Here is a 25,445-nt window from a genome sequence, read left to right as displayed (position 1 = left end):
CATCCCGCCCCTCCACACACACCCCCCTCCCCTCTGCGCTACTTGATCCCTGACGTATGTCACGTTTGAGTTCACGTCAACGCAAGATTAGCAACACATGAAATCCCCACCACCATTATAATACTACTAGTATTGCTAAGGTTTTCAGTAATCGTTATTGCAGCACGCAGCGCATCTTGTTCAAATTCCGATCGGCTCGAACAGAAACCTCGAACAAGACATATAATTACTTTGAACCGCGATCGGCGATGCTAAACGGCTAACATTCCAATGCCGACCGGCAGCATGAGCAAGTTGTCAAACTGATAAAAAGCCACGTAACACGTCACACCATAAAAGAATAAATAAATGTTTACCTGCTCAACAAAAAGTCATCCGTGTCAGGGTCGTTTTCAGCCCCAGATCTCCCTGAAGCTTTCTCCAACGGTCAATGAAGGACGCTATATTTATCCTACTTAGAGTCCGGCGTTCTTCACATTTCTTTTTAATCTCTGATCTTTCCTCCACAGACTTTCTCTTTCGTCCTAACTTTACAGTAGAGGCAAGCAGGGGCCGCTTGCTGTTGTAGTTTATATTTTTATCCATTGCTTTATCCATTGCTGATCTGACACTACTAACTAGCTACCATAGACAGTCTGTCAGCTGTTTGCTCACACACAGAGGGGGGCGGGGCGGGTGCGGTTGGGTTGGAGACGCGAGCGCCAGGCGGAGTTTCAAGTGGAGCTGGTGATTGGATGAGAGCAGTTGACCAATATAAGCTGTTCGGCCGCACAGCTTACATTGGTCAACTTTTCTGCGGCTGTACAGCCAATAGAGTGAATGGATTTTTTTCATTCTTTTTTCTATTCATATTGTTAGGATTGTACTATATAACCATAACCAGCATCTAAACGAGGATATTAATAATGAACAATCTTTGAAATCGTATACCCTAGCTTTAAGGTTTTTGATGTAAACATTCCAGGATTTTTCTCCATATAATGGACTTCAATGGGAACCAGACGGTCTAAGGTCCAAAAGATAGTGTTAATAACAGTTTCAGATGCAGCTTCAAATGTCTTTAAACGACACCAGACGATGAATAAGGGTCTTATCATGCGAAACGATCGGTTATTTCAAAACTTATTCCAAAAATGTAACTTTTCTAAGGACAAATGCTAGCCTTGCTCTATTCTGTGAGGCGTGTTTACAACGTCACGTAATACGTAATTACGTTCAAAAGGTCACGGGCGACGTAGCCTGAAATACAGAGTCAGTGTTTACAAGTTGAACGCATAGGTTGAACGTGCAAACCAACTCAAACGCCGTTTACAAAAAAAGTAATTAAAAGGTAAAACAACGATGTCGGACGATTTTGTTTCTGTACTTCCGGCTACGTCGCCCGTGACCTTTTGAACGTAATTACGTATTTCAAGTTTTGAAATAACCGATCGCTTCGCATGATAAGACCCTTATTCATCGTCTGGTGTCGTTTAAAGACATTTGAAGCTGCATCTGAAACTGTTATTAACTGTCTTCTGGACCTTGTACCGTCTGGTTCCCATGTAAGTCCATTATATGGAGAAAAATCCTGGAATGTTTTCATCAAAAACCTTAATTTCTTTTCGACTGAGGAAAGAAAGACGTGAGGTCACCCTGGCCACCAGCCGAAGTAGCACCTCACGTGGAGAGTTTTAGATCAGGCTGTTGATGAGGGGACTCTCTATCTAACGAGATCATTAAGTCTCGACCGTAATGACGCGATGGTCACCTTTCCGCGGGGAGAACGCGTGTGATCCACAAACGCTTCTCTAGCGTGATCAAGCCCAAGCCCACAAATATAATCAATAATACAGAATTCACAACTAGCTCTTAAATATATCTATGTCTTTTTCATCTCTCTCTTTTGCGTTTTGTCTTTTAGTCCCGCCCCCTCAAAAACCCAGTAGGTTCCCAAATTACTCTGATTGGATAATAAACAAAACTGACCACCCAATACAAAAGAAAATGACCAGGGATGTTCAAGGGCTACTCACAACAGAGCATATTTCAACACCTCACATATTTATTAACACATATTAATACAAAAACAAAAAAGAAAAGGTGTTACCAACCTGGGACAATTGAACTGGACAATATTTCAGGATATAGGTACTATATTTCTGTTAGGAGAACACAAAGGAAACAATAAATAAATTCAGCAGGGTGCTACATCAATAATGTTTTTGTTCTCCAACTTATAAAACACATCTTGTGGCATTTCACAGCAACACTAGTTTATTAGTTAACTAACAACACATTATTTGCTCACTGTGACACAGAACAACGCTTTCTAATATGAGTCACTAGATTACTTGATTGGGTGAAAGTCTTCCCACATTGAGTACATTCGTACGGCTTCTCTCCAGTATGAACTCGCTCGTGTGATTTCAAGTTTCCAGAATGATTGAAACTCTTGTTACAATATGAGCACTTGTAAGGTTTTTCTCCAGTATGAATTCGTTGATGCAGTTTCAGATCAGCAGATCTAGTAAAGCTCTTCCCACAGTCAAAGCACACGTGATCTCTCACTTCATTGTGTGTTTTCTGGTGCCGTTTAAAACTGTCCAGCCATGAATAACTCTTTCCACAGAGAGAACACACATAAGGCTTCTCATCTGAATGAACTTTTAGGTGATCTTTTAGTTTTGATGATGAAATAAAATCTTTACCACACTGATCACAGTTAAACGGCTTTTCTCCAGAGTGAATGCGCAGATGATAACTGAGACCTGATGCTTGAGAAAAACTCTTTCCACACTGAGTGCATGTATACGGTTTCACTCCAGTGTGAATTCTAATGTGTTTGTTAAGGTTTCCTTTGTGTGTGAAACTCTTTCCACACTGAGTGCAGGTGTGCGTCTGTTTGGCTTTTGTTCTTTGAATTGTAATGTTACGATGTTCCTCCTCCACTTCATTCAGTTCTTGTCTTTGCTCTTTCACTCTCACCTGGTCTAAAACACACAGAAATACAGTTAGAATCAGTTCAAGTGAACCCTTATTTAATAGCAGAAAACAACAAAGATCAGATCTTTCACTTTTTGTTCTATCATTCATTGTTAATATAGTAAAAAATAAGTTTGACAACTGCTATATACAAGGTTATGATCATTTGGATGTATTTCTCTATCATTTATCATACTGCTTATTCATTCACATCTACCAAAGCATCAACAATGAAGAATCAAGAATGGACACCAACCTATTTGTTCCTCAGTATCTTCATGTTTTATTCTGGATGGTTCTGGATCACTCATGTCTTCAATCTCCTCTTTAATAAACTCCATCTTTACTCTAGTACGGCACACAGATTCACCTGGAGTGTCTCCTGCGTGTTCAGATGCACTTCTAGCCTTGATGATGAGAATATTCCCAGCATTTATTGTCGAATTATTTTGAAAGGGCTGTGATCACTCTGAAACAAGAGAAGAAACATAATTTACTGATTTAAAAAAAAAAAAACAATCCCACAAAAATTATAATCTTTCTTCATTATAACTCATTCTGAGATTCCTCAGATATCAACAACAATTTGAAGAAACTGTAACCAATCAATATATACACACGTCAGCATAATATAGAAATGAATGTAACAATCAATCTTCATGTTTGTCTACAACAAATTTAACTGACTGATTCATAAAAATGCTCTTATGCTCTAAGAACAATTTAATAAATAAAAAATCAATAAAACTAAAATAATGCAATTCTGACAGCATCTTTATTTAATCTACAGTCGAAGAAATATTTAACAATAACATAGTGTATTATTCCAAACGAAAAATAGCATGGAATAACAGGAAACATGTTAGAATTAGGGTTAAATATACTTAAGTGTAATTTTATAATCTACTTAATTAGAACAACAGAACATAAATTGAAGAGCAGAGTGATTAATGAGGTGACGTTGGATCCGATCTTCATGTATGTATATTGAAAATAAACTTTGCTCAAAACAATTACACGATATTCTCAGCACTGTAGTGAATAGAAATGTAGTCATGTGCTTGTAATAATAATTATCCGTTATTATAACTATACCTAAACACTAAATACTAAACCGACATATCCGAATTTCGCATTTGTTTACAAAAGATCCTCACCCCGTCCACTGCCGTGTTGCTGCCGCAAACGTGTTCAGAACTGTAGTAAACATCTGCCGTACGGCGCATGCGAGTGTCGCATTGAGCAGCAAACACTCAATTCTTCCTCCAGGAGGCGCTGAATGACTCCGAAAACCGAAACCTTAAAGACCAAAATACCCTTTTGTAGTTCAGTCTACAAAGTATTGCAGTTTAAATACAGTAAGACCAAATAACACACAAAAAATCCACAAGATAAATCTCCAGTGATGCGTTAAAACACACACAGTAAACAAACATAGTTTGAACCGTGTGATTAAACTATGGAGACAGTTTCCTCTAAATCATATTAGGCTACTAGGACTTGTAATGCGAAGTTATCTGGTGACCAGTTGACCACGTCTCTACCACGTTCTCCAATGGGATAAACAGCGATATCTTTTGAGGACATGCCTACAACGTTTCTGGAACGTTGGCCAACCTTATAAAAAATTTAACTTTACCACGACGTCCTCACAACGTGTCCTAATGACTAAATATAACAATGTAACTGTACAAAACAGTTTTTAAAAGTTTTATTAAAATAGGAAAAACAGAACAAAGATTTTTACAGCATTATAAAAATAAATAACGGCGCAAATAGTATTAAAAGCATGAACGGGTCAGTGACGTTTTAGAATTTCAAAACAGTAAAAAAATAAAAATTAAAGGACAAAGTAAATATAGCATTTTTTTTGTACATCTATGTGTATATTTTTTGTTTTTATTAGTGCCCTTTATAAAAAATAACAATATATGACATGTTAATGTGTTTCTTTGTATACAGTCCTTGAAAATGTCATACGGTAAAACGAAGTCATTTTTAGGAATAAATTAAATTTAATATTCATGACACAGTTAAAAACAACCATGGATGTAATAGTTGATCTGTAAGTATTATATAACAAGTTGCAAAATATAACCACCTACACCACAAATACTAGATATTTTGTTTTTTAACAACCACAGCATTTTTTTTTTTTACAAGAAATAAGTCAAAAATGCCTTGAAGTTATATATATATGTATATCATACTAGCTCTCCTCCATTATTTTCATGAACCTTGTAAACAAACAAAGTATCTATTTTTATTTCTTTTAAAATTCAATGTTTTACCATATGACATATTTTGTTTTACCGTATGACATAGTACAATTTCAATGTTTCATTGCATTTTTAATGTAATAAATTGATGTAGGCCAATTCAAAATGATTTCAAAGAAACAGGCATCTCAAGTGAACCTTTTTTAAACAGTAGAATATATTTTCCAACACATGAACATATCTTTTAGTCAACTCAACTCTCTTTCAGTACAAGGAACACATGGGACGTGCTATATGTAAAACATGACAATATCAGTTAGATTTACAACAGTGAGATACACACACACACACACACGTGAATAATATATCTACAGTGGGGCCAAAAAGTATTTAGTCAGCCACTGATTGTGCAAGTTTTTGGCCCCACTGTATATAAAGCCACTTTCCAGAAACATTGTGATGCTGACTTCAACTCAGGCCTATAGATAAGATACTGCCTATACTGACTAAACTGGCACATCCTAACATTACTGGCATCATATACTCTCACATCATATACCCTTTCCCTCCTCTTGGCTAGGTTCTCTTTTCTAGCTGCAGGATCTGCCCTTAGCTTTGCACGGAAACATGCACCCCTCTCCTTACTAGAAAGAGGCATCTGTAATAATGTTAAAAAATGCTTAAAATAGGCAGAAATATATTATATATGTTAATATTAATTCATAGTCGTACAAACTATATAACTATTAAGAAATAACAGTTAAATGCTCTGTGTCATATGGTATAACAACATGTCATACGGTAAAATCGTTTGTCTGTATGACATTTTTTGTTTGCCCTTATGACAATTTTGTGCTGTGTCAGTTGCTTGCAACAGGCAGTTGCTTGGCCACCTCCTTCCATCTTTACCCTTTACCTTGACTTTTAAACTTTATATTTCACCTGTAAATAAATATTTTTTCAAATTTTAAATGTTTTAAATCCTTTTTTGACGTTTGACCATATGACACCCAAATCTGTGACACATGTAACTCACTTGGAAAAGGTGAAATTACCCCAAATGTAGGAGCAAAATCTTAAACTTGCCTTCAACTTGGCTGGTCTTCAGGGGTCCTCTGAGTAATGTCATCAAATTTCACATGACTTAAGTCATTAATATCCAGTTCCAAAATGGCTTCTAAACTTTGTTTTTACCGTATGACATAGGGAAAAATGTGTTTTTGCGGAACAATTTGTTTTAGATACAAATGACATTTCTGAAAGGACTATCTTACTGATACTTTAATATGCTTATCTTAAGACTTGAAAAAATATGCCAAATGAAAAATTTTATCATTTTTAATAATTTTAAATACAATTGTCTTAAATAACTTTAAGTGAATTCCGTTTGTCCGTATGACATTTGACCACATTAATAGTCTAAAAATTACCTATTTTTGAAACTTCACACAATTAAGAACAGTGAGGAGGACAGATGATGTGAGATTAAAACATGTATATAATTTTAAACCTATTTTATATTATTATATAATATTTATTGCTCCTGGAAGTGCAAATCAGTGCGGCAGGTCACTGACCCGAACATAAAAGAGGAGGAGGAGTACACTATTTGAGGAAAACACACGTGTGTCATTCATCTTCCAAATCTGTGTCATTCATGTAATGCTGACAATTGGTCCTTCCAAACCAGCCAAACGAGGACATCTTTAAACATAATGAATAGGCCCTGTAAAATAATGATCGGAGATTGAATTAATAATGACAAAAATAATCATGCGCAATTTGCGCAAAATACATGGCTTCTCCAGTCCGAAGATATCGTCTTTTTTCTGGTAAGTTTCACTTTCACGACTCTTCAGAATAGCATCTCATCCTTACATGACTGTTAAAGTTATTTAACCTACATTTTCGTTAACCTTGTGCTCTAAAAAAAAAAAAAAAAAAAAAAAAACACTGATTTGCTATTTCTAATTGTAGTTAAATTAATTTTAAATGATGTTTCATTAAAAAATTGCCTAGATTTAATAAATAAGACTTGGCAACCCATGATTACATTGAGAAGATGAGGACTCTCCCACTTAATGTTAAATATGATGTATGGACCAATTTCATATGTAGACCTACATTTCTTTTTTTCTTTTTTGATTAATGACTCGTAATATTATTTTGGTGGAACGGGTTATTAGCTTTAACTTTAAGTGTATTAATGCTTTCTGTTAATGCTTTGAAAAAGTTTATAAATTTTTTTCTAAAAAATAAACAAAATAAAAAAACATGTTGCGTTTATATTCTGGGTTCATCTGATTTTTTTTGTAGTATAATTTACTTTATTGTGATTTTAGTATCATAATTATTAATAAATGCACTCACAATTGTCGGAGAATTTGATAAATGTTGCAGTTTACTATATGCATAAAAAATGTCTTTCAATGTGCAAAATTCAGAATTAAATTATTGTGCAGCAATTTTTACAAATCGAGTCGGCCTACTACATGCATGTTGTAGCCATTAAATAAGCGCATTTAGTTCCATATTTGTTGAAATATTATAATGTTTTTTCCCCATGTTGATTATGAAAAGTGAACAGATAAGACATGCACTTATATCTGAAGACATTAAGTGGGTTGATTTGGACTCATAAGCGTGTTTTGTAGAAAGCCTTTCTTTAAAGTGAATTTAGTTTTGTATAAATTGTATCTTAATTATTGTTTTAATTCATCAACCAATTGCCTGGATTTAATAAATAAGAAGCAAATATGACAATTTAAACATGACATGGCCTGCGCGGTCACTATATTGCACGCGAACTTCAGTGCATCTCATCATAAATTAACGAAATATGCCTTACAGACATGAGAAATATATATACAGAAAGCTTGCAACTAAATCTTTAAACGAAACTATTCCAAACGAAAAGAAATAGGCTGTGAGAGTTGAGACAGTATTTCAGCATTGAAGACTCGCATATTAGCTTTGGAAGCTAACATGTGGTGTTGTCAGTCACGCTAACGTAAAAACCACTAGCCATCGCTAACTTGGCAAGAAATAACCTTTGAAATGTATTTAACATTCTTCTTAGATTAAATATTTGCTTTCTTTGCTAACCCACAGGTTATGGAGGTCGAGGAAGAAAGGGGAAACTTTTTAAAATAATAACTGAAGACACCCACCTGAAGCGAGTTCTGCCAGATCTGTGCTGATCAGCGTGAAAGGATGAAAGCTAATGTTTTTGTCATTCTGCGTTTGCTCCCAATGTGGTTTTCCTTATGTATTGCCTTCAAAGTTTCCCCACTATTTTCAAATTGTCTGTTAGTGTGTTAAAAAGTGTGTGTTTTTTTCTTATTCAGTTGTGGAAAAAGCAAACATATTTTCGACTTGAATTAAAACTTGATTTAATATTACTGAAAATTTGTATTTAAAAAAGTATTTTAAATCAAAATGCATGTGTATTACTGAGAGGTGTAAAAGACCAGCCAATTAAACAATAGGCTACACTTTTTAAGAGCTATTTATTCTTGCATGTACAAGGAACCACGTGCTTTTCAGGGAAGATAAATGTAAGAATTTTAATCAATCTTTTTGTTTTGAATTAAAATTAAACGCGCCCCCCCCCCAAAAAAAAAAAAAAAAAAAATTTAACCTAAAAAATAGCCAACTTGGCTATTGCCCACCACTGTCTATACTAATAAAAGGTGAACATTCACACAATGTACAACAGTGTTTGTAACTTTTTAAACTTTATTATCTTATTTTTTTATCGTCATTTTTATAGTCCTTTTAACATTGTAGATTTGTTTCAAAGCAGCTTTACAGAGATAAACATTTAACTTGAGGTAAGGGAGATTGTTTTGGCTTTAAAGCGGTTCTTTAATAACGTTATTTTCTAGCTAAAGTTAGTTTTGATTGATTCTCTTCCTCACAACGATCATTTGATATTAAATTAGGGGCCGCTAAGATGACACCATTCTCTCTAAACGCGAACCTGTGAGAAACGCTAACTGTCGACCAATCAGAATGCAGTAGGAGGAAATCCAACTCCGCCCCATGGATCTCTTGTTCTGCATTGAGGAGCTACTGGAGAAACATGGCAGGTTCCCAAACTGCACTCTGATTGGATATGAACAAAACTGGTCATCCAATGCAAATGAAAATGAGGGATGTTCAAGGGCTACTCACAAAAGAGGATATTTTAAAACCTCACAATTTATTAACACATATTAATACAAAAACAAAAGAGAAAAGGTGTTACCAGGGACAATTGAACTGGCCCACACTTCAGGATATAGGTACTATAGCAAAACACAAAAGAAACAATATATAAATTTAGCAGGGTGCTACATTAATAATATCCTTGTTCTCCAACTAATAAAACACATCTTGTGGCATTTCACAGCAACGTTTATTAGTTAACTAACAACACATTTATGTGAATCTAACAAAACATTTGCTCACTGTGACACAGAACAATGCTTTCTAATATGAGTCACTAGATTACTTGATCGGGTGAAACTCTTCTCACACCGAGTACAGTCGTACGGCTTCTCTCCAGTGTGAACTCGCTCGTGTGATTTCAGGTTTCCAGTATGAGAAAAACTCTTGTCACAATATGAGCACTTGTAAGGTTTTTCTCCAGTATGAATTCTTTGATGTCGTTTCAGATCAACAGATCTAGTAAAGCTCTTCCCAAAGCACATATAATCTCTCACTTCATTGTGTGTTTCCTGGTGCAGTTTAAAACTGCCCAGCCATGAAAAACTCTTTCCACAGAGAGAACACACATAAGGCTTCTCACCTGAATGAACTTTCAGGTGTAATTTTAGATGTGATGAAGAAATAAAATCTTTACCACACTGATCACAGTTAAATGGCTTTTCTCCAGAGTGAATGCGCAGATGATAACTGAGACCTGATGAATGAGAAAAACTCTTTCCACACTGAGTGCATGTATACGGTTTTGCTCCAGTGTGAATTCTCATGTGTGTGTAAAGGTTACCTTTACGTTTGAAACTATTTCCACACTGAGTGCAGGTGTGCGTCTTTTTGGCTTTTGTTCTTTGAATTGTAAAGTTACGATGTTCCTCCTTCACTTCATTCAGTTCTTGTCTTTCCTCTTTCACTCTCACCTGGTCTAAAACACACAGAAATACAGTTAGAATCAGTTCAAGTGAACCCTTATTTATTAGCAGAAAACAACAGAGATCAGATCGTTCACTTGTTATTCTGTCATTCACTTGTTAATTTCACGATTTCACGAAAAGAAGAGTGCATGGAGAAGGGGTGGTGGAGGGTTGCTGCTAAACTGTCAGAGAAATGAGGTGAGACTGTTGAGTCTATATATATATATATATACACGTTTTAATCATTAGCAATCAGATTGCTGAGTGCTCTCCACCCGTGTTAATTATCTGAACGTGCTTCTCCCGAACTTTGTTAATAAAACATCATATAGTAAAAATATGTTTGACAACTGCTATATACAAGGTTTTGATCATTTGGATGTTTATAATTTATCATCTATATACTCCTTATTAATTCAAATCTACTAAAGCATCAATGAAGAATCAAAAATGGACACCAACCTGTTTGTTGCTCAGTATCTTCATGTTTTATTCTGGATGGTTCTGGATCAGTCACGTCTTCAATCTCCTCTTTAATAAACTCCATCTTTAACAGTCACACAGATTTCAGCTGCTACTCCTGGAGTTTGTCCTTCTCTTGTAGGATGATGGGAATATTCCCAGTATTTATTGGTGAATTGTTGTGGGAGGGGCTTCACTGCAGGTGTGAACTGTGATCACTGTGTTTTTATCCAATCTGCATTTAAAAAGTACAGGGCCATCATGTTAAACTGAGCAGCTGAAAAACCTCTTTGTCTCCAAAAGTTCCCTGTTTTCAGCTCATTCATTATGGTGATGTCTGAGATCTTCTGTAAATTGGCACATTAAGATCGTTGTATTGGTGTCAACAGGCTGAAACAAACTACAACATTATCACCTTTAATTTCATTTCTTGTCTTAGCTCTTTCACTTCGATCGAGTCTGAAACATTAAAGGTGCTCTAAGCAATGTCGGGCGACTTCCTGTTGTTGTTTAAAGTATTTTCAAACAAAATGGAGGCTAGATAGACCCTCCCTCCTCCTCACCCGCGCACTGACCCCCCAAAACCCCGCCCCCGGGCCTTCTTGTCAGTTATTGGCTGGAACAGTTTATTATGTTTGCCGCAGTTTGTTTCTGTTGCCATGTGTGGAGCCTGGGTTGTCAGCTAGCGGATAGTGAGGAGATGTTTGCTGTATGTGACAAAAAATGTTTTGGCCCAAAAAACGTGTGACAGGCAAGCTACAGGCTAGCAACTACTAGCTGGCCTCCGTTACACATGTCCGTGAGCATCTGGGTCTGGTAGACCAGCAGAATGGCCATGGCATGCAGTGAGGCAGCTGCCTCCTATAGAGCGCTATAGGATTTCGCCACAAGGTTAGACGAAAAATGACAGGCTTTGGACGGGTGGTTAGGATCGCACTGAGAAGAAGCACTCTGAGGACACAGTAGCATCGCGTCAGAGCGTTCAACCGGGGGCACCCCAGTGTACCCATGGGCAGCGGCCCCGTCGAGGGAAGGAAGGGCGGAGGAGATTAATGAGGTTTTGCTGGAAGACATGGGGGTCCCCCATTTGGCCACGCCCAAAAGCCAATCGTCCAGCAGCGATCACTCAGGACAGGGTGAAAGGTTCCACTCTAGTCCGATGCTCGCAGCGGCCAGGGGAGGCATGGCCGTCATCTCAGGATCTGACTCGACATATATATGCACACCAGAAAGTGGCAGCACTGTCGAATCTTCACTTCCTGAAGTTTCTAGCCCGCCCTGTGATGCTGCGATGGTAAACAGATCTAATTCTGGAGCATTAAAGGATTAGTTCACTTTTGAAAAAACTTTTGCTGATAATTTACTCACCCCCATGTCATCCAAGATGTCCATGTCTTTCTTTCCTCAGTCGAAAAGAAATTAAGGTTTTTGATGAAAACATTCCAGGATTTTTCTCCATATAATGGACTTCAATGGGAACCAGACGGTCTAAGGTCCAAAAGACAGTTAATAACAGTTTCAGATGCAGCTTCAAATGTCTTTAAACGACACCAGACGATGAATAAGGGTCTTATCATGCGAAACGATCGGTTATTTCAAAACTTATTCCAAAAATGTAACTTTTCTAAGGACAAATGCTAGCCTTGCTCTATTCTGTGAGGCGCGTTTGTAACGTCACAAAATACGTAATTATGTTCAAAAGGTCACGGGCGACGTAGCCTGAAATACAGAGTCAGTGTTTACAAGTTGAACGCATAGGTTGAACGTGCAAACCAACTCAAACGCCGTTTACAAAAAAAGTAATTAAAAGGTAAAACAACGATGTCGGACGATTTTGTTTCTGTACTTCCGGCTACGTCGCCCGTGACCTTTTGAACGTAATTACGTATTTCAAGTTTTGAAATAACCGATCGCTTCGCATGATAAGACCCTTATTCATCGTCTGGTGTCGTTTAAAGACATTTGAAGCTGCATCTGAAACTGTTATTAACTATCTTTTGGACCTTGTACCGTCTGGTTCCCATGTAAGTCTATTATTTGGAGAAAAATCCTGGAATGTTTTCATCAAAAACCTTAATTTCTTTTCGACTGAGGAAAGAAAGACATGGACATCTTGGATGACATGGGGGCGAGTAAATTGTCAGCAAACGTTTTTTCAAAAGTGAACTACTCCTTTAAGGGAAACCCGCAGGGCATCCGAAAATAGACCCGGGAGAATAGACGCGAGTTGCGTGACTGAAGAGGATCAGTCAGGTCACCCTGGCCACCAGCCGAAGTAGCACCTCACGTGGAGAGTTTTAGATCATGCTGTTGATGAGGAGACTCTCTATCTAACGAGATCATTAAGTCTCGACCGTAATGACGCGATGGTCACCTTTCCGCGGGGAGAACGCGTGTGATCCACAAACGCTTCTCTAGCGTGATCAAGCCCAAGTCCACTAATGTAATCAATAATACAGAATTCACAACTAGCTCTTAAATATATCTATGTCTTTTTCATCTCTCTCTTTTGCGTTTTGTCTTTTAGTCCCGCCTCCTCAAAAACCCAGTAGGTTCCCAAATTACTCTATGATTGGATAATAAACAAAACTGACCACCCAATACAAAAGAAAATGACCAGGGATGTTCAAGGGCTACTCACAACAGAGCATATTTCAACACCTCACAATTTATTAACACATATTAATACAAAAACAAAAAAGAAAAGGTGTTACCAACCTGGGACAATTGAACTGGACAATATTTCAGGATATAGGTACTATATTTCTGTTAGCAGAACACAAAGGAAACAATAAATAAATTCAGCAGGGTGCTACATCAATAATATTTTTGTTCTCCAACTTATAAAACACATCTTGTGGCATTTCACAGCAACACTAGTTTATTAGTTAACTAACAACACATTATTTGCTCACTGTGACACAGAACGATGCTTTCTAATATGAGTCACTAGATTACTTGATTGGGTGAAAGTCTTCCCACACTGAGTACAGTCGTACGGCTTCTCTCCAGTATGAAGTCGTTCGTGTGATTTCAAGTTTCCAGTATGTGTGAAACTCTTGTCACAATATGAGCACTTGTAAGGTTTTTCTCCAGTATGAATTCGTTGATGCAGTTTCAGATCAACAGATCTACTAAAGCTCTTCCCACAGTCAAAGCACACATGATCTCTCACTTCATTGTGTGTTTTCTGGTGCAGTTTAAAACTGATCAGTCGTGAAAAACTCTTTCCACAGAGAGAACACACATAAGGCTTCTCATCTGAATGAACTTTTAGGTGTGCTTTTAGTTTTGATGATGAAATAAAATCTTTACCACACTGATCACAGTTAAACGGCTTTTCCCCAGAGTGAATGCGCAGATGATAACTGAGAGTTGATGCTTGAGAAAAGCTCTTTCCACACTGAGTGCATGTATACGGTTTCACTCCTGTGTGAATTCTCATGTGCATGTTAAGGTTTCCTTTGTGTGTGAAACTCTTTCCACACTGAATGCATGTATACAGTTTCACTCCTGTGTGAATTCTCATGTGCATGTTAAGGTTTCCTTTGTGTGTGAAACTCTTTCCACACTGAATGCAGGTGTGCGTCTTTTTGGCTTTTGTTCTTTGAATTGTAAAGTTACGATGTTCCTCCTTCACTTCATTCAGTTCTTGTCTTTCCTCTTTCACTCTCTCCTGGTCTAAAACACACAGAAACACAGTTAGAATCAGTTCAAGTGAACCCTTATTTATTAGCACAAAACAACAAAGATCAGATCTTTCACTTTTTGTTCTGTCATTCATTGTTAATATAGACGAATCCGGCGAAACTACCGGAAGAAAGCGGGGCGCCATTACTGAGCTGTTGCTGGGTAGCGTTGCGCCATTGCCTCCTATTGTTTTAGTTGTGGAGAAATACAAATTTGTCAAATGTTTAATTTAGGTTTCCACTCCAATGGTATAAAAACTGATAAAGTCTCCAGCGAGAGTCTCCTTTCCCGATAGTCCTGTTTTTGATTGGATTAGCTATAAGGGAGACTTACACCTTTTGTCTTTAATGGCTCTGGGATGGCTCTTTGGAACCAGAGTTCCTGCCACCATCAGCATTTGAAAAGTTATGCTGATTCAATCGGATTGGTAATGGCCTCAGAGTAGGGTGTGTTCCTAATTCATTTGCATGCTTTGTTTCAGTTTCTCCCCCTCAATGTAAACTCCTCCCCTCTAAATGTATAAATTGTAAGGGAATGTTTTCCCTTAGTTAGACAATCTTAGACTATCTTTGAGATGACTACAGCTACGCAATAATGAACTTCTGCGTGTAAGATACCTCAAGAGTCTCCTGGTCTGTTGCGTGGAAGAAGAAAAACTTCACTACAGATGGTGCCATGACCCGGATAGAGAAATCTTACCTGAATCAAGAACTGCAACAAAAGATTTCAACAGAGAAATCTTACCTGAGTTCCAGAACAAGATCAACAAAGTGAACTGAGTTCCAGAACAAGAACAAAAAGAACTTTTCTGACTGAGTTCCAGACTGAATCTTTTCATACAAGCAACGATTCGGTGAGTTTCACTCTATTCAAAGAACCAGACCAGTACCAAAGTTGTGCCTCTGCGCCGTCAGAGAAAGAGTTATCAGGCAGCTGTAGTGTTTGATTAACTAAAGTTATCCTTTAAAAGTTGTCTTTTAAAGATGATAGATATCCTCTGTTGTCAGGCAGGGAAGATTGACATTAAATGTTAATATTTTGGGATCCTCTGAATAAGTCAGGGAAGTTGTAAGATATCCTCTGAATGAGTCAGGGAAGTTTTGTCGAACGGAATAGTGCCTCTACGTTGCAAGAGAAGATATCCTCTAAACTTAGGGAAGATTAACATTACGTGTTAATATTGGTTATAACCTCTGTTCGCAGAGAAGGATTAGCATTTTTTTTGCTAGTTATTGTGGTCTTATCCTCTAAAAGTTAGGAAGGTGAAAGACCCTTTCCATTTTCTTTCAGGGAAGATTAGCGTAACATGCTAATAGTTTGTGTTGTTTGTTTGTTGTTGTTTTGTGGTGTTACCCTCTAAAAATGTATTTTAGAGATGAAAGTTTGATCCTCTGTACAAGCAGGGAAGGTTAGCATTAAGTGCTAGTAATATTGTGGATTTTCCTTTGCTTTGTCAAAGAAGGTTTACAACAGTCGATCTGTGTAAACAAGTGTAGCCTCTGTTGATCAGAGAAAGTTAGTTGTTTTGTGTGATAACAAAGAAACTCACAAAATGGTTGTGATGAATGCTAGGTTGGTTCCTACAACTGAGAAAAGTGGCCTTGCCACTCCATTGTGGTCAGATAGTGAATTTAAGTCATTGTTAGGAGAGCACATGGACTCCATAGTGACTCAGTCAGTCAGAGTGAATTTGACAAAGAAATTTGGCATTCACCCAGAAAAAGTATGGTCTATAGATGAGTGTAAAAAAGTGCTAGGAGCAAGTATTCGCAAGAACAATGTGAAAGCTATTATCTGTTGTTACAAAGAATACAGTTTATCCATTGCACAAGAGCAAGCTAGGTGTATTGCTAAGTTAAATGAACAGAACAAACAATTGCAGACTCAATTGTCCTGTTTCAAGACAAAGGTGGGCCATAACCAGGCCTCAGCCAAATGTAACACTGAAGACCAACAGTCAGATGAAACTTTTCCTGACTTACAAGCATTGTTTGAAAGAGATGTAGACATCCCATCAGTAACAGATAAGCATGTAAGTTCAGTGAAGGTGTGTGCTGCTAGAAAAAGACCGCAGGGAATTGAACAGTCAGAAAGTGTTCCTTCCAGTGCTTCTGTTGTTCAAATCCAAACTGTTGCTACAACGCTCGGACCTAGAGACATAGAGAGATTGTCACAGAGTTTACCGCCAGCACGCACACAGTTCACTGAATTTAGAAGAGCATTGGTCAGCAAAATGCGTCTCTACGACATGTCGTTAACAGAAATCACACAGTTAATGTCTCAAATTCTAACTGAATCTGAATTCAACAGTTTTGAGTCTGCTGTTACTTCTGAACTGCAACATGCCAGAAAAGATGAATTGAGAGAAGGTGTTCTGAAAATCCTAAAGAATATCCTAGGACCCAAGATAGATTGGTCTAGAATTACTAACTGTGTACAAAAGAAAGAAGAAACGGTGAATGAATATACTGAGAGGTTTTGTCAGTCAGCTGTAACGTACAGTGGAATAGTGGATGATTCTGAAAGTGTACTCAATGACAAAGGACCACTGGTCCGCATCTGGTCAGATGGCCTTATAGCTGACTACAGAAGTGCTTTGCCATTTTTGGATCTGACTTGGTCTCACAGAACTCTTAGAAGTAACCTGGAGAGGTTAACTGCTTGGGAAAGAGATTTTGATGTTAAGGCAAGAGTACAAATTGCAGCAGCCTCTTTTAAGGTCAGCACAGAAAACCCACAGAAACGTAAATGTCCTAAGAGAGAGGGCAGGTGTTATTACTGTGGTCAGCCGGGACATTGGAGTAGAGAGTGTAGAAAAAGCAGAAAGAGATTTAAAGAAGTCAACCTTTTTGCCCAACTTCTCAGTTTGCTTGCTACTCTGAAGCCGCCATTCCCCACGTCTTTAAACGGGTGGGGCAGCTTGTTGACCTGTTAACCATTTGGACTGTGAGTGCTTAATTTCCCCAGTAACTTACAACAGAGATAAAAGACTTATGTTTGTTTAACGGAACAAAAGGAAAGTGACTGTCTCAGCTTTTCCTTTGGGGGACTGCTTTAAGTAAACTCACAGCCTTAAATGGTATTCTACAGCACAGGCCTTTCATCAATAATAGTGTTAGGTCAGACTGTAAATGCCCACATGCAGTGTAGCACTAATGAATGAAGCAAAAGTCAATTTTGTCACCTTTTCCCATTGGGGAAAGTGATTTAACTATCCTCACCCATTCTCACGTATGATGTCTACAACGACTGATGTTTTGTTAGAGGATGAAGGAAAAAAATAACTCATAATTGGGTTACGCAGATCAAAGTACACATGTCACAGGACAGGTCAAGCCATTAGAGCCTAAGTGGCATGTGCCCCATCAAGTAATGTTGATCGGCAGTATTGGGTCAAGGAAGAAAAAGCTTGGTATTATGTGTCACATTGAAAAGGGTTCTGTCACATTGCAAAGTATTCTGCAAAATTCTGCCCACTGACAGGGACATAAAAAGGACACGAACCAGTGAGGAACCCAAGGGAAGAACCGAAATGCCATATGCGTCGGGGGTCACCCCTTGGGCGAAGATTCCCTCATAGGCCTTCCCCATCCATTTAGTCCATCCTCACCTCACTGTTTTCTTTAGGTGTCAAGAATTAAGGAATAGGGAAAGAGGGAACAATAGCAGACTCAGTGTTTACTCAGCAGGATACAACCCTTGTCTTTGAAGAAATACTGCTCTCTTGTTTTTTTTTTTTCCTCTGTGCAGATACCACTTGATGGCTATCCCGAGACCCATACGCACAGACGTCTTCACCTGCGTATGAAGCCACCACTTCCAGAGAACAATGAGACCCACTGCCGAGCCAACTATCACCAAAGTAAAGAAGAAAAAAAAAATACACAACGCAGAGAAAAGACTTACGGAACCTTCAGTCATCCATCAACATTATCAAGATGTAGTAACCACCAGGACATCGCACAAAGTGAAGACTCCACAATCCTCGTTTTTGCTGGAAACCTTGCAGGCCACAGCCGAAGATGGCTGCATTGACTCTCTTGTGCACAAGCATGATGGTTAAACAGTCTTGATCTTTCAGAAAAAATTACACCAGATGTAACTGAAGTTTAATTTTTCCGTAAGAGCTTAATGGACCCTAATTGCATGTTTGTTTTCTGTGTCAGCATGTAATTACAGAAAAAGCAAACACAGAACATGAGTATGTGCCTGTAACTAGCAAAAGTTACAAGAGTGAACGTTTAATTGTTTAAATTTGTATATAGTGTGGGAGTTATTTAGAACTCCCAAAGGGGGAATTGGAGAAATACAAATTTGTCAAATGTTTAATTTAGGTTTCCACTCCAATGGTATAAAAACTGATAAAGTCTCCAGCGAGAGTCTCCTTTCCCGATAGTCCTGTTTTTGATTGGATTAGCTATAAGGGAGACTTACACCTTTTGTCTTTAATGGCTCTGGGATGGCTCTTTGGAACCAGAGTTCCTGCCACCATCAGCATTTGAAAAGTTATGCTGATTCAATCGGATTGGTAATGGCCTCAGAGTAGGGTGTGTTCCTAATTCATTTGCATGCTTTGTTTCAGTTTCTCCCCCTCAATGTAAACTCCTCCCCTCTAAATGTATAAATTGTAAGGGAATGTTTTCCCTTAGTTAGACAATCTTAGACTATCTTTGAGATGACTACAGCTACGCAATAATGAACTTCTGCGTGTAAGATACCTCAAGAGTCTCCTGGTCTGTTGCGTGGAAGAAGAAAAACTTCACTACAGTTGCAACTTGCGTCCACTGGAATAAACAGCTCGCGATTTACGACTGTCACTAACGTTACAACGTTATCCCTTGTATAATGTCGAGTGGGTGAACAGTTTCCGTTATAAATTGTTTCAATGGTGGCAGTAAAATTTCAATTTTGAAGAGAAAACACTGTGAATACCCCGGGTCGACTGCCCCTGTCTGGTGCCGTACGGTTTACAGATTTCCTGGGCGAGTACAAGACGTGGACATTCGCGTATAATAACAATTATTTAATGACATAAGTAAAAAAAATATAATAAATATGTGATATAGTGATCAGCAAAATCTCCTCTCTTGCTATTTTTTCTATTAAATTAACATGCTATGGTCATTAAATGGCTTTCCTGAGCTAAATGTAACGTTATGTATGTGACATAATTGTTCTCCCGCTGTTATATTGACCTCTTTCCATGGTTTAAAAACACTAATTGGTCGATATTATGTATACTTTCTAGCTGTAACGTTACCTTACCCTTGCCTGTTGCAATGTGAAAATGAGATAAATAATGGACACAAATGAAAAAAATGATTTTGTTTATTTGATTTCATTCATTTATTTATTTATTGTTGCCAAATGGACAGATCTTTTTATAGTTTCCTCGTTAGCAAACGTTAGCCTAGCTAGCTTGCCAAGCTATTTTCATAAATAACGTTAATCTGTAAGATCGTTTGTACCTTCATCTGTGACTGGAGGCCACTGCAGTCACAGATCAAACCAACAAGTCATTCTGCCTGGCTGTAGCTGTCATCGAGGGTGAGTTCGCGTTATCACCGAGGTTTGTTTACATACCGGTGCATATGTCTATATGCCTGTGTAACAGCTCAGTAATGGCGTCGCCACAAGATGGCAGCCTACACAGAACGCTCGTTGGATTCGTCTATAGTAAAAATATGTTTGACAACTGCTATATACAAGGTTCTCTTTCGAGCATACGTTTCGGTGTCTCACTATGGGATACGCCCTTTCCGCGTATTCCTCAGAAGCCCTATTACATTACGCCAGCCCTAATTGGCTGGCAGACATGACGCTGTGTCTGGGAGTGGCTACCCCACCCCTCCGTATAAGAGGAGCAGCACAGCGTCATTACGACATTCAAAAACCTCTTCTCGCTTCACACCAGAAGCCTTGAAGCCTTTTCTACGAACTCTTGGACGAACTACTGGCCACCACGCCGTTTTTCGTCTGGCTCCTTCGATTTGCATCCCAGCCGATCGCAAGGAGGTTTGTTCGATTCTACGATGGCTGCAGCAATGCAGACTATCCAGGCTAGTGAGGGAGATTCCGTGCGGTTCTGTTCATGCGGGAACAAGATTTCATGCAAGGACACACACCAGGTCTGCTCTGCATGTCTCGGGCTGAAACACGCTCAATTGGCGATCGAGAGTCCCGGCACGTGTGAACACTGCGCACGCTTCACCACGAAGAGCCTTCGTCGCAGGCTAGCACGCCAAGCTAGCCTGTCGTGCCAGGATCCCCTCATGACTCCTAGCCCTGCACCAGCTAACACTCCGCAGGTATCCATCCCTGTAGAACCGCCCACCACGGCGGCTCTATCCTGGAGTGAGCAGCTCGACGCATGCATGCCTCTCTCCAGTCTGCTCAGCACGGATGAGGAGGAAGACGCGGTCGAATTCGAGGAAGAGGGACAATCGGACTTTCTTCTCTCTGACGAAGAGGAAGACTTAGAAGATTCTCCATTCCTCCCTCGGCCTGCGCACCCGGAGCATATCCTCGCTGCGGCGGGATCCACGGAAGAGGCGGACGGTACACCATCCTCCCCGCTTCTCAGTGTCGATCTGCAGGACGTGTGCAAACGCGTTATAATATTCCGTGGCCGACCGTGGTAGCGGAGACTGCAAAGTCTCGCTATGAGGGTAAGAGACTGCCGAGTGCCAAACGAGCAGCACGACAGCTCCTTCCTGTTTTCCCGGAGCTCCTGGAGGAGGTCGCGGTTACGTGGAAGGATAAGCCGTTCACGAGCAAGATGCCCGTGCAGGGTGGCTCCGTTCTAGATGTGGAGGGGATGGAAAAGGAGGGCCTTCTCCGTATGCCCCCCATGGAGCCTTTAGTTGCCGCTCACTTGCAACCTAAACGCACGGCGGCTGCAAACCCGACGCTGCCATCTAAAGCTGATCGTTTCCAGTCGAGCATGACGGAACGCGCTTACAAAGCAGTCGCGCTCTCTGTAAGGGCTATGAACGCGATCTCTCTGCTGACCGCATACCAAGCGGAGCTGCAGGACGAAGTGACTACCATGCCAGGTCAGACACACTGGGAGGAGATCTGTGTTGTAACGGATCTCTCTCTGCGTCTTCAGAGATGCGCGGTTCAAGCCGCCGGGAAAGCCATGGCCACAATGGTTATCCAGGAGAGAGCACGATGGCTTAATCTCGCTAATCTCTCTGACAGGGAAAAAGAAGCCATCCTAGACGCACCGGTAGTCGCGGATGGCATTTTCGGCTCAGCTCTGACACTGATGCAGAAGAGATGCGAGGAGAAAAAGAGGGATGATGAGGCTTTGCAGCTCTGTATGCCGAGAAAGACGCAGATTGCACCAGCTCCGCCACCCCGACAGACCTTCGCACAGGTCACGGCCCGCCCACCCCCCAACTTTCGCATTCCGAAACGGCAGAGACCTAACGTGAATGCAACGGGTCAGAGTGGAGCGCAGGAACAGAGGTCTGCATTGGCCTAGGAAGAACTATCCGCCTGCGGCAGCTCAAACGGTCCAGTCAGCTCCTCAACCTCATCCCCACCCTCAGGGAGCGAGGAGGAAGAAGAAGACTGTTTGACAGGGTCTTCACCAGGGAACGGAGTCATCAGCCCCCCAGTTTGCTAGCTCCCGACCCTCTCATGTTCAGCGTTCTTCAAAACACGAGTTCTACAGTTCACAGATGTTCTGTGGGGAAATCGGCGCCCGGTTGGGCCAGGGGAAGCAGAGCGGTGAAAAGGAAAAGAAACGGTGCAGTGGTGCACACCAACCCACTAGTCACAAGCACCTTTCATGTTCAAAACTCAATAAAGTTTTCACTGTACCCCCAAGAAATGTTGCAAAACACAATGCCCCAAAAAATGTTGCAAAACATGTTAACAGAACACACTATGAACCACTCAGACTCTGTCCAAGCGCAAAGTGCCCACGCATGCGCAGTACAGACCGCGAACTCATTCATGTTTCAGCCACAAGATGGCACCAGAACGCTGCAAATAAACAATTGGCGAGAGTGCACAAAGTCCCATTGGGTATTAAAGACAATACAATTCGGGTACAGACTGCAGTTTGCCACTTCCCCCCCGCAATTCAAAGGAATAATTCATTCTCATGTGCGGGAAGAGCTAAAACATGTTCTTCAGGACGAAATTCATTCACTGTTGAACAAAAAGGCGATAAGAGTGGTACCACCCAAGCAAAGCCACAGTGGGTTTTACTCGAGATACTTCCTAGTCCCAAAGAAAGGGACTCGTGCCCTTCGTCCCATATTGGATCTACGTGCGCTGAACAAATACTTAAGGAAGTACAAGTTCAGAATGCTCACTCATTCTACACTCCTAAAACTAGTGCGCCCAGGCGATTGGTTTACATCGATCGACCTGAAAGACGCATATTTTCACATAAAAAATATACCCACCCCACAGGAAATTCCAGAGGTTTGCCTTCCTCGGAGTGACCTACGAATTCCTGGTCCTACCATTTGGCATGTCTCTGAGCCCAAGAGTATTCATAAAATGTACAGAAGCGGCCCTGACCCCCCTCAGGGAAAAGGGCATCCGTCTCGCTACTTACATAGACGACTGGTTGGTGACAGCTCAGTCAGAACAAGAAGTGAGATATCACACGACCATGCTTCTGGATCACATACAGAAACTGGGTTTAAAACTGAACACCGAAAAGAGTGTTCTGATTCCCGCACAGTCCATAACATATTTGGGGCTGTCACTGGACTCGGTGACCTTCAAAGCGCGACTGTCAGAGGACAGGGTGGTAAAATTCAACCGATGCCTGACCGAATTTCAGAGAGGGAAGAATGTCTCTTTCCGCACATGCCTCAGATTATTGGGACTGATGGCCTCAGCCCTAATAGTCATTCCCTTAGGCAGACTATTCATGAGAGAATTTCAGCGCTGGGTAAAGGCTGGACCCATTAAGGCACTGCCGAAAGAGAGTGAGAGTGACGTCAGAGGCAGTCCGTGCACTGCGTCAATGGAGACACCCAACCTTTCTGGTTCAAGGGGTACCCATGGGCGTAGTTCAAGCCAGAAAAGTCATAACGACGGACGCGTCGTTGTACGGTTGGGGGGGCATTTACGAGGGCAGGATAGTGAATGGAAGATGGGGTCATCATCTGATCAATCTCCACATAAACTATCTGGAAATGCTGGCCGTGTTTCTGACAGTGAAGCATTTTCTCCCTTTTCTGAAAGGGCATCATGTTCTCGTGAGGACAGACAACACTACAGTTGTGGCATATATAAATCGACAGGGAGGCCTCAGATCACTTCCCTTACACATGCTGGCACGCAAACTGATTTTGTGGAGCAATGCCAACCTTTCATCCCTAAGAGCAACGCACGTACAGGGTGTCATGAACCGGGGCGCGGATCTGCTGTCCAGGGGCAATCCACTGTACGGGGAGTGGAAATTGAACAAGGAAGTGGTCGAACAAATCTGGGGATAGATGCCCCTGGGGATAGATGCGCTGGCACACGATTGGCCTCGCACTCTCCTCTATGCGTTCCCACCGATAGCATTAATATCCCCAACACTCCACAGAGTGAGAGAGGAGGGATTGAAGCTCATATTAATAGCTCCGAGGTGGCCAGGGAAATATTGGCTAGCGGAGATCATTCATATGCTGTACGAAGACCCATGGTCTCTCCCGTTACGCAGAGATCTACTGTCACAAGCAGGGGGGGAGATTCTTCATCCACACCCAGAACGATTGGCACTATGGGCCTGGCCAGTGAGTGGTTCAATTTGAGTACAACCGGTCTGTCTGACGGTGTTATCAGAACCATACAGAATGCTAGAGCTTCGTCGACTAGGTCTCTCTATGAATGCAAATGGGGCGTGTTTGAGCGCTGGTGCGCGACTAAGCACGAGATCCCTTTTCAGTGTTCAGTGGCAGTTGTTCTATCATTCCTACAGGATTTGATAGATCAAGGGAAAGCATTTTCCACCATTAAAGTGTATTTGGCCGCTATCTCTGCTTGTCACATAGGTTTTGTTAATAAAACTGTTGGGCAGCATCCTTTAGTATGCAGGTTCATGAAGGGCGCGCGTCGTGCCTTACCAGTTTCAAAACCGCTTTCCCCTTCATGGGATTTAGCACTGGTACTTGATGCTCTTTCGATGTCCCCATTTGAACCACTGGACAAGATTGATTTGAAAATATTGTCGTTTAAAACAGCGCTGCTGTTAGCCTTGGCTTAAGTGAGATTCACGCACTTTCGGTGCATTCAGCATGTACACAGTTCATGCCCGGGGATGCAGGGGTGATTTTGAGACCTAATCCTGCTTTCATACCCAAAATAGTTAATTCTATTACTCCTTTGGAGTTAAGAGCTTTCTATCCACCACCTTTTGCCTCGTCAGAACAGCAAAAGCTAAATGAGCTGTGCCCAGTGCGTGCCTTACGCATTTACATTGAAAGGACCAAAGGGTTCCGGGAGTGTGATCAGCTGTTTGTATCTTGGTTAAAACCACGTACGGGGAAGCCGATTACAAAGCAGCGGTTGTCGCACTGGATAGTGGAGGCGATTTCACTGGCATATTCCAGTAAGGGTCAGGTGCCCCCAGCTGGTTTACGTGCACACTCAACAAGGGGAATATCAACTTCGTGGGCCCTTTTTAAAGGAGTCACGATACAGGATATTTGCGAAGCGGCGAGTTGGTCCTCGCCGCATACATTTGCTAGGTTTTATAAACTGGATGTTACAGCACAGAGTCTAGCACATGCGGTACTGAGTGTTGGAGTTGACTCATGACTCGTTCAGCCTGAAGGCGGTGTTTGGTTGGCAGGGGACTTCGAAGCAGGCTATCTGGCAATACGGGAGTTAGGATATCCCATAGTTAGACACCGAAACGTATGCTTGAAAGAGAACAATAGGTTACTTTCGTAACCCCGGTTCTCTGATAGCATTAAGTGAGGTGTCTCACCAGATCACCCTCCTTGCTGTGTGAAGCGAGGAAGAGGTGTGC

The 25,445-nt window shown here is 40.6% G+C and overlaps 1 protein-coding gene and 1 long non-coding RNA gene across 4 annotated transcripts in view; one reads left to right on the top strand and one right to left on the bottom strand.

Annotated features, from left to right (window-relative positions):
• The window catches only part of LOC120470772 (uncharacterized), a 61,072-nt gene that overhangs the window by 27,113 nt on the left and 8,514 nt on the right, over positions 1-25,445 (bottom strand). The window contains exons 4-10 of one of the 3 annotated variants that reach the window (XM_089120762.1): positions 13,686-14,443; positions 11,229-11,240; positions 10,763-10,847; positions 9,636-10,311; positions 3,221-3,312; positions 2,334-2,972; positions 626-635 (exon numbers count right to left, since the gene is read on the bottom strand). In XM_089120762.1, the coding sequence (XP_088976888.1) occupies positions 626-635; positions 2,334-2,972; positions 3,221-3,312; positions 9,636-10,311; positions 10,763-10,847; positions 11,229-11,240; positions 13,686-14,443 (2,272 nt within the window). Of the gene's footprint in view, positions 1-625; positions 636-2,022; positions 2,973-3,220; positions 3,313-9,635; positions 10,312-10,762; positions 11,181-11,228; positions 11,241-13,685; positions 14,444-25,445 lie in introns of those variants that run through there. The other 2 variants (XM_089120765.1, XM_039660441.2) reach the window with 2 other exon arrangements.
• LOC148973415 (uncharacterized) lies at positions 15,138-18,709 on the top strand. The gene is made up of 2 exons (XR_016146751.1): positions 15,138-15,305; positions 18,203-18,709. It is a non-coding gene; the product is annotated as an uncharacterized LOC148973415 (long non-coding RNA).

Source organism: Pimephales promelas, chromosome 16, assembly GCF_988280905.1.
Source record: "Pimephales promelas chromosome 16, fPimPro1.hap1.1, whole genome shotgun sequence".
NCBI classification, from domain to species: domain Eukaryota; kingdom Metazoa; phylum Chordata; class Actinopteri; order Cypriniformes; family Leuciscidae; genus Pimephales; species Pimephales promelas.
Note: the sequence above shows the minus strand (reverse complement) of the source record. Positions and strands in the feature narration are given on the sequence as shown.